The 15,097-nt window shown below is 41.5% G+C and overlaps 1 protein-coding gene across 2 annotated transcripts in view; it reads left to right on the top strand.

Annotated features, from left to right (window-relative positions):
- LOC126266658 (glutamate receptor 1-like) overlaps positions 1 to 15,097 on the top strand; it is a 380,473-nt gene that overhangs the window by 300,543 nt on the left and 64,833 nt on the right. For both annotated transcript variants that reach the window (XM_049971075.1, XM_049971074.1), the window contains exons 10-11: positions 4,545 to 4,658; positions 10,702 to 10,822. In XM_049971075.1, the coding sequence (XP_049827032.1) occupies positions 4,545 to 4,658; positions 10,702 to 10,822 (235 nt within the window). The remainder of the gene's footprint in view (positions 1 to 4,544; positions 4,659 to 10,701; positions 10,823 to 15,097) is intronic.

The raw sequence follows: 15,097 nt of genomic DNA, 5'->3' as shown, positions 1-15,097 counted from the left end.
GAGCGAAATTTAAAACGACACTCAGTATTCTAATGTTTTGCGACTTATTCATTGACTCATACTGAGTGCCAATTTTATTGTCTTTTTTACAAAGAAAAATATCCCCATTGACGGAGCGACCCCAGAAATGTGTCTAGTTCTGTGGTTCATTTGACGCGAGAGTAATTCTGGAACTATAACAGGATTAATTTTCTGAAAGTTCAAGCCTGCTGATCCTGCTGATCTTAGCATCCTGAGCCTATTAAAGGCTCTAGTCGGCGAACGTCAGCTTATAGTGCAAACTCCACTCAGCTCGCACAGCAGCAACTCGCAACTAGGGCAGAGAACGGCTTACCGTAGCGCCGATAAACTCAAAATGAAAATCAAACTAGGTCGAACATCAAACTTGAAAGTACAATTCACTAAATTCATCACCGTTCTTAAATACAGTATTTGATTCGTTCTGAACAGCATAACTTGCGGCAACATCAGAAACCCGCCAACACAGTCCGCGGCTACGTCATCTTTGGCTGTATAGATTATAAATGAAGCTCAGAAACATATAATTAAACGTGTCAGATAAATAATAACTCACAAAATATAATCCACGTATTGGCAGAGACGATGCCTGGTAAATAGCGTTTACTCTTACCGTTTAAATTAAATAGTACGTCAAAATAGTTATAATTTAGGAATAAAGCATAGGTTTACTCAGAAGCACTTCTGGGTTTTTAGAAGTTTTAATTCACAGTGAAGGGGGAAAATGTCACCGTTTGTGACGCAGAGAACGTCGATGTGTGCCTGCAGTTCATTGAAGTTGCTGGCACGGGTTTCCTAGGAAGGCCCAGTTTGGACACCCGTTGATTGGGTAGCCTGTCTGCAGGCACGAACGAATTTGATGTGACAATGAGGACTGGGTGATGCGTGTGCATGTTAAGACATGCCTCATCACTAGAGCAACTATGGCATTGTTTGTAATACGAATCTAAACTCGAAGAGATGCTCCATCCACTACGATTTTCCCGTACATCTTGCGGTTTTCGCACAGTCGTTTCTAAAACTCCGGAGGCATTAGTGAATAACATCTGACGCGACCGGCGCTGGATGGCAGATATTTTGGGTTTTGACGTAGATAGGGACACATAGGCTTAAGGCAATAATTGCAGAGGACAAATGCTTTATTTTATCAGAACGTAGGGTAGTTTACTGTTCAAATAATACATTCTTCAAAAGATAAATTATTGGTTAGAAAGTATTACCGTAACAAGAATAAATTCTCTACCAAGGTTACCAAGGTTGGCATACTGATCCAGGTCTCCTGCTCACATCCTCATCCATACTATAGCCCGGATCTCACATCTTCCGACTTCTATCTGTTTGGCACAATGAAGGATGCACTCAGTGGGAAGAACTACGTGGATGATGGGGATGTTATTGAAGCAGCAAGACGTTGGCTCCCCTACAATCTCAGATCTCCTCCTCTGATCTCCTCCTCGATGCCATGTAAATGACTTTCTTTTGATAGAGCATCATACCCGCCAATACTTTTCGAAACCGACGGTAATGAGATTCGCGTGTCCACCAGGGTCAAAAGGGAAAAAAAAACTGGAGATGGACAAAGATTCAATTTGCTACAACCAAAGTACAATTGTACAAAAATGAACCCACCTTTTCAAAAAAAAGGAGCGCCTATTCCCATATTCCTGAATGATTTAAAACATGGGCCGGCTATAACAAAAATCTAAATTTACTTTTCCTGAAGAATGCATAGTCTGCTCATACACAATGTCATCAAAAGTGTCCGGACACCCCAAAAAACATACGTTTTACATATTAGTTTCACTGTGCTGCCACCTACTGCCGACCTCAGTAGTCACTAGACATCGTGAGAGAACAGAACGGGGCGCTCCGTGGAATTCACGGACTTTGAACGTGGTCAAGAGATTGGGTGTCACTTGTGTCATACGTCTTTACGCGAGATTTCCACACTCCTAAACATCCCTTGGTCCACTGTTTTCGAAATTTTAGTGAAATGGAAAGCTGAAGGGACACGTACAACACAAAAGCGTACAAGCCGACCTCGTCTGTTGACTGACAGAGACCGCCCACAGTTGAAGAGGGTCGTAATGTGTAATAGGCAGACATCTATCCAGAACATCACACAGGAATTCCAAACTGCATCAGGATCCACTGCAAGTAGTGTGACAGTTAGGCGGGAGGTGAAAAACCTTGGATTTCATGGTCGAGCGGCTGCTCATAAGCCACACATCACGCCGGCAAATGCCAAACGTCACCTCGCTTGGTGTAAGCAGCGTAAACATTGGACGATTGCACAATGGAAAAACGTTGTGTGGAGTGGCGAATCACGGTACACAATGTGGCGATCCGGTGGCAGGGTGTGGGTATGGCGAATGCCCGGTGAACGTCATCTACCAGGGTGTGTAGGGCTAACAGTAACATTCGGAGGCGAGGATGTTATGATGTGGTCGTGTTTTTCAGGGAGGGGGCTTGCATCCCTTGTTGTTTTCCATGGCACTATCACAGCACAGGCCGACGTTGAGGTTTTAAGCATCTTCTTGCTTCACACCGTTGAAGAGATATTCGGGGATGGCGATTGCATCTTTCAACACGATCGAGCACCTGTTCATAATGCACGGCCTGTAGCGGAGTGGTTGCACGACAATAACATCCGTGTAATGGACTGGCCTGCACAGAGTCCTGACCTGAATCCTATAGAACATCTTTGGGATGTTTTGGAAGGCCCACTTCGAACCAGGCCTCTCCGACCGACATCGATACCTCTCCTCAGTGCAGCACTAAATGAAGAATGGGCTGACATTCCCCAAAGAATCCTTCCAGCACCTAATTGAACGTTTGCCTGCGAGAGTGGAATCTGTCATCAAGGCCAACACCACACTGAATTCCAGCATTACCGATGGAGTGCGCCATGACCTTGTGAGTCTTTTTCAGCCAGGTGTCCGGATACTTTTGATCACACTGTGTAGCTCTGAACATTCTCCATAAGTTGCAGGCTGTGTTTGAGGTGTGATTAGGATGTCTTTGCTCTGGTATGCCTCGGGACCTTCAACACTTTCTATGTCTTCTGTCCAGGACACGACGCGTCGCAGCCGCTATCAGTGCGACATGGGATGACACATGCTAATAGGAAGTCGCGACTACATAAATTTCTCCTAAGTGTACACACGATTGTTCACGTGAAATCTTATCTAATCGTACGTATACTGGGGCAACGGCCTTGCCGCAGTGGATACACCAGTTCCCGTCAGATCACCTAAGTTGAGCGCTGTCGGGAGTGGCCGGCACTTGGATGGGTGACCACCAAGGCCGCCATGTGCTGTTGCCATTTTTCGGGGTGCACTCAGGCTCGTGATGGCAATTGAGGAGCTACTCGACCGAATAGTAGCGGCACCGGTCAAAGAAAACGATCGTCCCGACGGGGAGAGCGGTGTGCTGACCACAACACACCCCTCCTGTCGGCATCCTCAGCTGAGGATGACACGGCGGTCGGTTAGTCCCTATGGGCCACTTGTGGCCTGAGGACGGTGTGCTATACGTATACTGGAATCCAAAGACTGTTCATTTGGGCACTGACTTAATTGCAGTTCTAGCTAACAAGCGTACAGTTCAGTTTAATTAGTATTTCGCCTACATAAATATTGGGACTAATAAAACATAATACTTGAAAACTGTGCCAAAATTATTTGTAATCTTACAATCTCCTTGGGGCAACCTAAGTGCATTTCGATTTTGGTTATGCTTCTATTGATCCGCCAATACTTTTCAATTGTTAAAAAACGTATTTTATATTGCTGCTAAATAGCTCTGTAGGAGATCTAATTTAACGCCCTCTATAGCTGTAAATACCTAATGTAATGCCTTATATAGCTGTAAAGATTCTCACAGAATATAGCCTACAATACATATTCTCGACATTTTGTTGGTTGGAACAGCGACCAGTACACTTTAGAAATAATATACAGGGTGTATCGGGTATAAGTGATGATATTTTTATATGTTATGTCTTAACATGTAGACACATGAGTGTGTTGATTGTTTTTTTCTATGCGTCGTACAATCTTTCCTGGAAAGCGTCGCAAACTATATGACCTAAAGCTTTTTGCACAACCGTAACTGCACCACTACGTGGACTACACTGTCAGTATAGACTAATCGTCTTGCATCCACGTGTCCACATGTCAACACCTGACCTGCTGCCAGGAGGGAAAATAAGCATTAATGGCTTGTTCTTTCCACATGTACTTGGAGCCACTAACCAACATAAAAACACACGACCTGTAATAGCTATAATTATAAATAAATACCAATGTAATGTAGCTATAATTATCACTAAATACTGATTGGTACACCATCCTCAGTCACCAGTGCGTTAAACCTTTGACACATTACACCCTGCATGTTTTAGTCTAGTGTCGCAATTTCTTATTTTTCCTAAAAAATAAAAACCTGCGACTACATACTTAAACATATATTTCGTAACTCACAGCGCTTTCAGTCATGTATGCTAAGCTTTGTTCTCTTTGCAGGTGGCTGAGTGGTCAGACGAGATGGGACTCACCCCAGTTGCCGCCAAGTACGTGAGGCTTCGCACGAGCACCGACATCCAGAAGAACAGAACATACGTCGTGACGACCATAGTTGTAAGAACACCAAAAGAGGCAGCGTCTGAATTGAAACTTGCTTACCCGTTCATGTACAGCATTATTTCAATCATCAAATTAGGAGCTCTGTAGATGGTGCAGAACTAGTATCACGCAGTCGTGTGAAATCTCCATTGCTGATGTATAAAATAGTGGGGAAGTGATGTGTGGGTGTTTGTGTGTGTGTCTGTCGGTTGTATGGAGTCAACGCAATAAGATGCGCCGACATGCTGGAGTGACAGAATGGAAGAAGGCGCTACCAGGGTTCGAAGTGCCTATGAGCACACCGGTGAAGCTGCTTCATTTGTCGGTGTATCAAGACGGATTTGCCATCGTGTCTATAGGGAATGGTGTACAGCTCCCAGCTGTGTGACAACTATTCGTAAGAACAGTTGTAGTAAAAAGGCCGGATACAAGTGTCACCGCTTTTCAGTGACAATCGGTAGTAAACTCAACAGCAATTGCTGCTGTCAGTGTACGTAGATTTGCCACACTTACCTTCCCAGCGAACATTACGAAGGGAAGTGCTGGCGATAGATATTTGGAATCGGGAATCTCACAAAAGACCGCTTGAGCTGGGTCTACTAACCGAAGTTACCATGAACGTTAATAAGGATGCTTATTTCAACATTCTCGGTGATCAAGAGCTACACTTACTTCTACATCTTCACAACTACTTTGCTGTGGACTCCTGAAGATGACAACAAACCTGTTCGATGCTCTGCATGTGCGTGCACTAGATCTGACGAACCATCGTACCTCGCCTGTCCCGAAAAATCACCCGATCCCTGTCGTTTAGAAAATGTTTGGGACTATTTGGGACAATGAACGAAACGTAGCAAATCAACATCGCCGCAGTTTAGTAGCTATACAATATCTGTTCATCAATGAGTGGCTTTATCTGGATATGGCTCACCTGAAAGAAACTGTGTGCTGTTTCACTCCCCAAATTGAGACCATTATCAACGCTAGATCCCGTATAACACGGTATCAACATGATGTCCCAAGTCCGGTGTGCTTACGACATTAACAAAACATTTTGTTCAGCCTGCCAATGAATTTAATTTTGGGTAAAAAATCTTTTTGCAATGCTGTCTCCTTTTACGTCAGTAAATTCTGTCCAACGTTCTTGCAGAAAGCAATCCCGGATGGTCTGTCAGATATCCGTCCATGGCTGCTGTAGTGTCTGCATCAGTCTTGAAAAGTTTTTCAAGCAGGAATTTCTCTATGTGTGAGAATACACGGAAGTCATAGAGAACTAAATCTGGTGAACAGAATGGACGTTTCAACAATCTATACCGCGAAATTCTCAGCTTTTAACTTAAAAACCACTTTCCATTCTGTTCATTATAGAAGATTTTTTTTCTTTTAGTCCACGCCTTTGCTCGCTTAATTTTTAGAATCGTTGGGCCACTTATTTTACTCTTTACACAGAAATCATTAAGAAGAACCACACTTCCTTCTCAGGCAACATTGCATAGATGAAATACTTATCGTCTTTTTATGCAGGATCATCGATTTGGATCCAGTTTTCTGCTTGACATTAATTTTTTTGCGTGCGCTTGAAGATCTGCGTCTCAGCCAAAGTAACCAATGGTCGTATAAAATTATTTGATTTGAATTCGGCTACACACAGCATGTAAAAGCCGAAATATTAAATTTTTCTGCTGTAAAGTACCTTGTTGGCAACCCCTTTTTGGAATAGTCGTTTCCGGAATTACTCGTTTTTATATTCGCTACGTTATTTCAGTGTAACAGATGGACGAAAATGACGTCGCAAGTAACTGACATGTTCGCCTCTTTTTAGTGGTCCAGGAAAACTTTATGTATTAAGCATGAAACTAGAAACTTTCTACATTTTTTTCGGTATCCAACTGACATAGTACGTTGGAACTCCGTACCTTCAGTTCCCATTAATGGATGAAAAAGTAGCTAACTGCAACGAACAATGCTTTCGCTATCTCTGTCCTCAAGACAGGTGACAAACATGTTAATCTCTCGTAACGGAGAATATCTAACGAGAGACAAGAAATAAATGTAAGAAACGTAGGTATAAGCAACGGCATTCGCAAGGGTTGGTTAGGGAGAGGGGGGAGGGGGGCGGCGAGAGCAACAGGGAGCATTTGCCCCTCTTGGAATGTGGCTCACAGACTAGTTATTCATTACGGAGTTCTCATCCTTTTCTTTAAATTATTGTTATGCAACGTAACCCAAGGGTTAGTATTGCAGATCATAATAGAAAACACTGCGGTTTTAGTAAGCGCTACATAACTTGAGTTTGTTCGGTTATTAGGACGTTCATCGTACATTATAGCGTTTCCTTGACTAGGCGGAGGTTCAGTCAAGGCCAATGCGGACTTTTAGAGAACACTGCCGAAAGAGAGTCCCCAATCGTATCAACACAGTGGAGCATGCAAGCGTGGTGTTACCGAATGAGAAGTCCACATCATACAACAGCACAACAATGTATTAAACTGAGGATGCGAGGGTTATTGTGGAACATTTCTCACATTTATCTCGTCGAATTCTGGCCCATGGTTACATTTTAGCCAAACAATAAAAAATGTAGCTTTAAAAACACGTTTTCTGAACTTCTGTTATAACGCTCGATATTAAGGATAGAGGTCATGAAAATAACGAAATAAATCCACTGGCATGACCAGTAGTGAAGTTTCGTAAGCAGATAAAGAAAATGATATCGAAGGCGAATCGGCGTTTTTTTATAACAAGCTAATGAAATATGGTTACGTTTTAGGTATGAAAGTAATCTTATCTTCAAAATCGTGTTGAGTGAATGACTGTCAAACGTTTGAGATAAAATAAGATTTGGGTGCTTCTTATCATATTAAGTTCTTAGGGTACAGCTCATTCACAAACACACCAATCTGTTGTATTAAAAACCGTAAATTTAGAATCATACCTTCGTTTGGACAAATTTATACTAACACCCATGGGCATAGTGTTCCTCCTAAGAGATGTCAAGCCATTCTCTGATGTTTCGGCAGATATTTGGAATTTCGTTTTTGCCATCTGCAGCTGTCATCAGCCCAAACAAATACTGCAGGACATACGAAAGCTCTGTAATCAATGCCAGGCGTTATAACTGATGAGTAAGGTCCATAGATTTACCAATGCGTTGTTGACTTTCTGAATTTGTGAAGTTCTTTCTCTTTAGTAAATAATAAATTTTTTCTGGAATTGTAATCATTTGTTTGTCTGTACATCTTCATCACGTCTGTCGATTTCCGTCCCATAAGGATGATAATTTCATAGCACAGAGTCTTAGAGTGTATTAGAAAGTGATCCCTACTGGTAGAATAACCTAATTTTTGTTATTGTAACGATAATGGAGACTGAGGGATACTGAGCACAGCGCGGCGATTGACGGAAGGTCGTAACGTCGACAGAATCGTTATTACAATCTTGTTTAATTGCGCTAGGCTGGAGAAACAACGTATCGTAGCAGAAATTATATGTAGCGAAACCACTTAAATATCGAACAGTAGACGGTTCTGTGAAGCATGTTTCCCTCAAATGCAGAGTGTCCATAAAATAACTAATTATTTCGTGTTTGCAGTACCTTACGAATGTCTTTTTGTTACAGATTGCTCAATGGTCAGTTTGCTGACGATTCCTGGCCGTATTGCCATTGTCACATAGCCTCTGAAGGGTGTTCCGTACGATGAGCTGCGAGGATCATTTCAACGTAAATTTAGGAACGAATAAAACACATGGAAAATGTTGAAAAACTTTCAACAATCAGGCACTGCTGCTGACGAATCTCGTCCATATCGGCCTCCCACAAGCGTAACTGACACTGTAGCCACACGGGGGTCAATTGGGAGTCCTAAATCTGTACAGTGCCTTTCACGTCCATTGCAAATTCCGACATCAACATTGTTCAAAGTGCTGCAATTCACTTTGAAGAAGCGTACATATAATTGCAAGTGTTACACCAACTCCATGACATGGACTTAGCAGAACGTATGGCGATGTGCATAGATTTGTTGGAGTGTATGGAGACTGATGATTTAAAGTCACACATGTTGTTTAGTGATGAGGCAACCTTCGATGTGAGTGGAGACGTCAACCGGCATAACTGTCGCATATGGGCCGACACATCTCTAACTGAGTTCATTGAGCGCATCATGGACAGCCCAATAATAATTATGTGGTAGGGAATCAGGCGGACAAGGATCTATGGACACTCCTTTTTCAGAGAGAAAGCTATTAATGGTGCACGTTATTTGGATATGCTGACGGAATTTGTGTAGCTGCAACTGAAACAAGACACTGTTGTTTACCAACATGATGGTGCCCATGCCACTAGGCGGTAATGGTCAGGGTCGATTTGAATGAAGTGTTTCCCATCCAGTGAATAGGACGACGCCGCCACAGACCATGGGCACCAAGGTCCCCGGACCTTACCCCTTAGGCTTTTTTGTATGGGGATTCGTTAGATTGAAATTCTGAACAAGAAAAGTAGCTAATGCTGATGAGCCGACAGCTACTACTCCCTAATCACACCGCAACACCTGCGAAATGCATTTCGTGAATCCGTGCACAGCTGGGAAGTGTGCAGAGACATCAATGGCGGACGTGCTGAAATGAACCAGTGAGGTGGAGTAAATGGAGAACAATACAAAAGATGTCTGTAGTGGCGAGAAAACGTATGAGGTCTAAAATACATCGTTTTCAAGGAACTAGTTACTCATTTTGTGAACACCCTGTATTAGTTTATCTTTACGACCAAGTCACTTTATTGGATGCGACGCACTTCGGTTTTAACATAAACTTCAGTAACATACTAACTCCACATTGTTGAAATACTTTGTCCTTGCAACATTAGATGTATGAAGTGTCGTATTCAAAACTGTGGATAAGGATGACTATGGAGATGTCGACATCTGAGTCTTTCTTGTTGCACCATGGGACAAAACATTATGACCAAATGCTTAACAGCTGAGATTATGCGCGGTGTGGATTCAGAAAGCACTTGCGTTTTTTTTTTTTTTTTTTTTTTTTTTTTTTTTTTTTTTTTTTTTTTTTTTTTTTTTTGTCCACAGACAGACCACAAAAGCACCACAAATTGCATGCCAGAGAGTTGGGGACGAGAGTCTTGCGCCTGCCAGCGTACGAGATGTATTACATTGGTTTCAAACCAGATGAATTTGGTGGACAAGCCAGCAATATGAGTTCAGTATCATGCTCTTCAAATCATTGCAGAATAATTCTGACCTTGTGACGCGGACAGTTATCCCACTGGAAGATCCCATCGAAGAGCTATTGTGGTGAAGGTTCGAGCTAGGCTGTCCCATCCTTCGGAAAGAGAATCGTTAACGGTCTCCTCTCCCCCACTAAATAATAACAGAAGGGACGTTTGTCCATTAGATAATAATTTTTTTGATATTAAATAATAATATTATTTTCCACAAGGTTAGCAACAAGTTTCCACCACTCTTTATCGTTCCCATCTTGATCAAGTTTCATTTTTTTTATATTTCTTCCACCATTAGAATAAGAACTTGCTACTTTTAGGTTATATACGTAGAACCCGAATGACAGTATAATTAGATTATCGAAACTTCAGTCTTTAACACTGGTTCAGATGATTAAGCTCAGAGAAAGGACACAAACTCTCAACTTAAAATTGTGCATGCTATTTGAGGTGAGTCTAAAACAATATGAACAGAATGAGCTAAACAACCGTTCAATATCTTTGAGTAGGTCGTCTTAGATTACGTTAATTTATAGATGCAACACAAACTAATTCCTGTTCAGTAACGAAGGTACCTCCTACGAAAGCTAAAAACTGAAGACCTTTCGTAATTTAACGGTGGTGATATTGAGTTTATTCTGCAATATGGTCGTCTCTGTATTGAGAGCAGCACGAACCATATAACTAACTCTACACTCATAATGATTCTGCACTCGCTTTCATTCAATATCTTATATCGTCACTTTCTGTCTCACTGCTGCACTTTGTTTATATTGGCTTTTTTAATGCACAACACAGCAATATAAAATGGACTATTGTTGGCAGGAGGAGCCGTATATAATGCTTCGTAAACCAGAGCCAGGAGAAATCCTGATGGGCAACGACCGTTTCGAGGGCTACTGCAAGGATCTCGCCGACCTCATCGCCAACAAGATTGGAATTAACTGTAAGTAAACGACATACTTTGATAACCACACACATTTCCCTCCAGACAAAGATTAGGACAGCAAGGGAACGGCCACCTAGCCCCAGGAAAGACTATGAATTTTTTATTGCACTGATCTAAATGTAAACTCTTACATCGTGAACATCTTGATCGAATCTCACAATACCAGTTCCACAGTATTTCCATGACTGTGGTACATGATGATCAAAAGTTCATCTGTATGCGAGCCTATTTTCAGTCTTACCAGTACAGAAAAAGAGAATCCCACAGCAGAAGACTGGTGTGAGTACTTGGTGGCTATTCGGTGTGTCTAATGCTAAAAGAACTTTTCATGTGGAGATTGCAACATAGTATGCTTCTCACCATCATTCAGACTCTTGGACTAGTCGAGTCAATGGCACGATGGACACGAGAGAATCACACATGCAGATCTCATTGGCAGTTGAATGCGTGCAACGACTGCAGAAGGAGTGGCAACGAGATGGACTATGGACAACACTGTGCCAAGAAAGGTAGGCACGGGTCGTTCCAGAAGGCCTACACCACGGTAAGATCGTAAGACTGTTCGACTGGTTCTGCAGATCAGACTGATGACAACGAATGAAATCTAGGCGGACGTTATAGGCAGAAATTCACCACAAGCCATTGGGAACATTTTACTTACTTCAGTTCAATTCAATTTCTTGGCACAAATTTAAGACTTGTTATCTGGAACCTCTAAATAGGTCGTACATATTCAGTAACTCTTACATATAAACAATGCTTTTAAATTATGCAGTGTCTTCCATAAACCGACAGCAAAACTTGATGAACAGATTCCTCATCTGACAAGAAGAAATGAAGTCTGGTAGTCATCGACTCTCAAATGCATACCTTAAGAGTTATAAGAACTTCTTTCTGTTCATACTGAGAAATAAATCTCTTTTATTACAGACTAAAAGAACAAATGTCCAGCAAACGTGGGCTCTATAATGCGTATCTTAAAAGCTATGAGCACCTGTTGTTAGAAGAGTTGAGTTTCATAGTAGCTCTGAAGGTATGCATTTTAGAGTCCATGTCTACTTGACCTTTTTTCCTTGCTTTTAGTCTATACTACCTACACTCAAAATATGGAAAGCAAAGTGCTTGCCTTGCAGTAAATGAGATTTGTTTAAGAGTATCGAACATGAAGTGCTCTTAGCTATTAAGGCATGCATCTTACAACCAATATTTATGACTCTTTCTATCTTCTTGTTAGATGATGAAACCATTCATGAAATTTTGTCACAGAGTTTTGGAACACCATGTATGTATATAAAGCATATTAACGTCAAGTATTATTAATACATAATGTAGAAATAAAACAGAATGTTGAAAATGTAATTAAATAAAAGATCATAAAATAAAAGAAATTTGATTAAAGTTCTGAGCGAATAAATTTCAGCTTATGTTACTGCATCTGTTACTGATTACCTTGGAAGAGCTCCAAGTCCCCCCCCCCCCCCCTAACAACGCTACATCTACATCTAGACGTATTGTTGCTAAGCTATTCTACACTGCATCCAATTGGTTTATGTGTCCCTCAGCAATCAGTCAGCGAGTTTGTGCATACCTGTAAGCACGGCCCTTGTATTTTTATTTTTTATTTATTTTCTAATAATTTCTTTTTTTTACTGTATCGATTCTATTACTTAAATTTTAGTCATGCTCATTTTTCCTTCTTATGGAAATAACTCTTACTGTTAGTCTTCTACTTTGCTCTTCAGAGCTGTCAACGTTATTTTGATATTCAGAGTCCACTTGATACTAAATCCTCCTACTTCTTTTTTTAACAAAACTAAGTATCTAACTGATATGGTATGATTGAAAATGCCCTGAAAATATGTCCCTTTTATCAAAATTATTACTCAATAATGAATATTAATGCGACCTGACTGCAGTGTCATTTATATGTTGAGAAGTGGGGACAACTTAAAGGTGCGACGAAAAATAAGCGGCTTGAAATACTCTGGGTGATTCAGCTGCAACTTCCCACCGATTTTATGCAGACCCGCAATGCCTTCGTGAACCATGTGCGAAAGTTCCGTATTCTCTCTATCGCTACATACAAAGTGTTTGTCCTAATGAGTAAATAAACAGAACGTTTTTGTAATAAATTTAACGTAGCTAAATTTTGTACTGGGGCACGTTGTGTGTGGAGGCCACACTACTCGAGGTGTTCAAGAAAATCTCATTTGAAGATGACTTTTGTACGTTCTTCTTGCATAATTCGAGAACTACGGCCTCTAGCGAAAACTAAATTAAATTTTCTGCAAAACCGCCCTGTTCGTTTTTCTGTGGGACTAATAGCGAGAGTATGGAAATTTGCACATAGTATTTGAAGGAGTTGTAGGTTACATAAAACCCATAGGTAAGGGCAATTAAATCAGCCTTCATGATCAGCATGAAGTCTCGAAGTTCTCGGAAACATGAAGTTACCCTATACCGGCTGTACGGTACACAGAAAGAATTAAGAAATGTTGATTCTGATGGCAGCTTCTTTGAATAACGATTCTGCTGAAGACAAAATTCATTTAATAGGTTGTGTTCACATCAACTGCAGTTTTATGTAAGTGTGTGAGAGAGCATGGTAAGAAACTGCAATATCGAGATTGTTGCAGTTCTTCAACGGACCACGTGGAGACAGTTCCACAGAGCATGAAACACAAAACAGAAAAGAAATCGCTATACAGTCAATAATTCTCGTAATAATATTAAGTGGAAGGTAACGTGCGCCGGTCGCCTGTACACGTGGATAAATAAATGAAATACCCAGATCGACCTTTTAACGTGAAATAAAGCCTCTCTGTACAAGAACGGATATTAATACGCGATGCAAAGAAACGGTATTGCTATGAAACTGCAAAATCTGGGACGAAATGTGACGCCAAGCTATGTTTTGTAGCAACGATAAATTCCAATGCCATGCAGCATGAAAATAATACTCAAAATGGAACGTCATACAAATCATTCTATAATTATAGGCAGCGTCCGCGCTATGTATGTAGTCCCAACGACTCTGCAAAAAAGTCAGCATACAGAAGCAGAAAATGCAGAACACAGGATTCCTTTTGTCCTTGTAATCTACATGGGCACGCTTCCTGTGAACTCTCCGTCACTGAGACTTTACTACTGCCTCAGCTGTATCTTCAAAGTCAAGCGTGTAGACATACCTTCACTACAAAGCCAAACGCTGTAGCATGATTTGCTTTAGCAGGCAGGAATCCGAGCACAGAGTGTCTTTGCACCTCGCCATTGATGTACAACCCACGTAAAAAATTAATAATTTTGAAGATGTAGTTTAATGCATATTTTGGTCATATTCTCCTTGCACCGAATACCACTAATCCATTTTCTATACTCCCGCAACCTCAGGAAATCTCTTGCAGTCGCCTTTCTTTCGGCACTCGCGGAGTCACAAACAGGGCGCGCAGAATCTCGGACACCCCTGTGTTATGTCACTTGGCGGAAACACCGGCCAGTGCCCCTCGCGGCAGGAAGTACCTAACAAAGGGACAAACCAGTCTGTCACTCTACTCCAGGCTGCTCAGCGGAACGCGTCAGAGCTTTTAGCAGCTCACTGCAACATCCAGTCTTTACCTGCGCATTACGAAGAACTTAGCCTCCTCTTCAACCAACTGAACTACCACGTAATCCTCTTATCCGAAACGTGGCTGAAACCACACATATCCTCTGCATCTATTCATCTCCCACGGTACACATTTCTTAGGGCAGACAGATCAAAAAAGCGAGGTGGCGGGATCGGCGAGTATATACGAACAGATCTCAAAGCGAAAGTCTTATGTACGTCAAATCTTACTGAAGAAAAAGAGGCTGAATTCATGTTCATTTAAATAAATATACAAAGTCGGAAACTCTTGACTGGCGTCGTGCACAAGCCGCCAAAAATAAGCTCAATGAGTTCCTTCCAGTCGGAATTACATTCACTTCAGTGTCAATACGAACATGTCATCGTAATGGGTGACTTGAACATAGACCTGCTAAGAGACACTCCCTCCGCAATAAACCTAAGAAGATTGTTTAGTTGCAATAACATGAACATTCTTCCATTACAACCTACACACCCTACGGCGCACAGTCATACTCTTATAGACGTAATCGCAACGAAACAGACTGACAAAGTAAGAGATGTTGGTCAATCATCGCATCCTGGCCTCTCAGCACATAATGTAATATTCCTGGCCTACTCTGTGCAGCCCCCAAGGATCAAATCGCGTTACATAACTTGTAGGAACA

Source organism: Schistocerca gregaria, chromosome 4 (assembly GCF_023897955.1).
Source record: "Schistocerca gregaria isolate iqSchGreg1 chromosome 4, iqSchGreg1.2, whole genome shotgun sequence".
NCBI lineage: Eukaryota > Metazoa > Arthropoda > Insecta > Orthoptera > Acrididae > Schistocerca > Schistocerca gregaria.
This window is presented reverse-complemented; position numbering and strand designations above follow the sequence as displayed.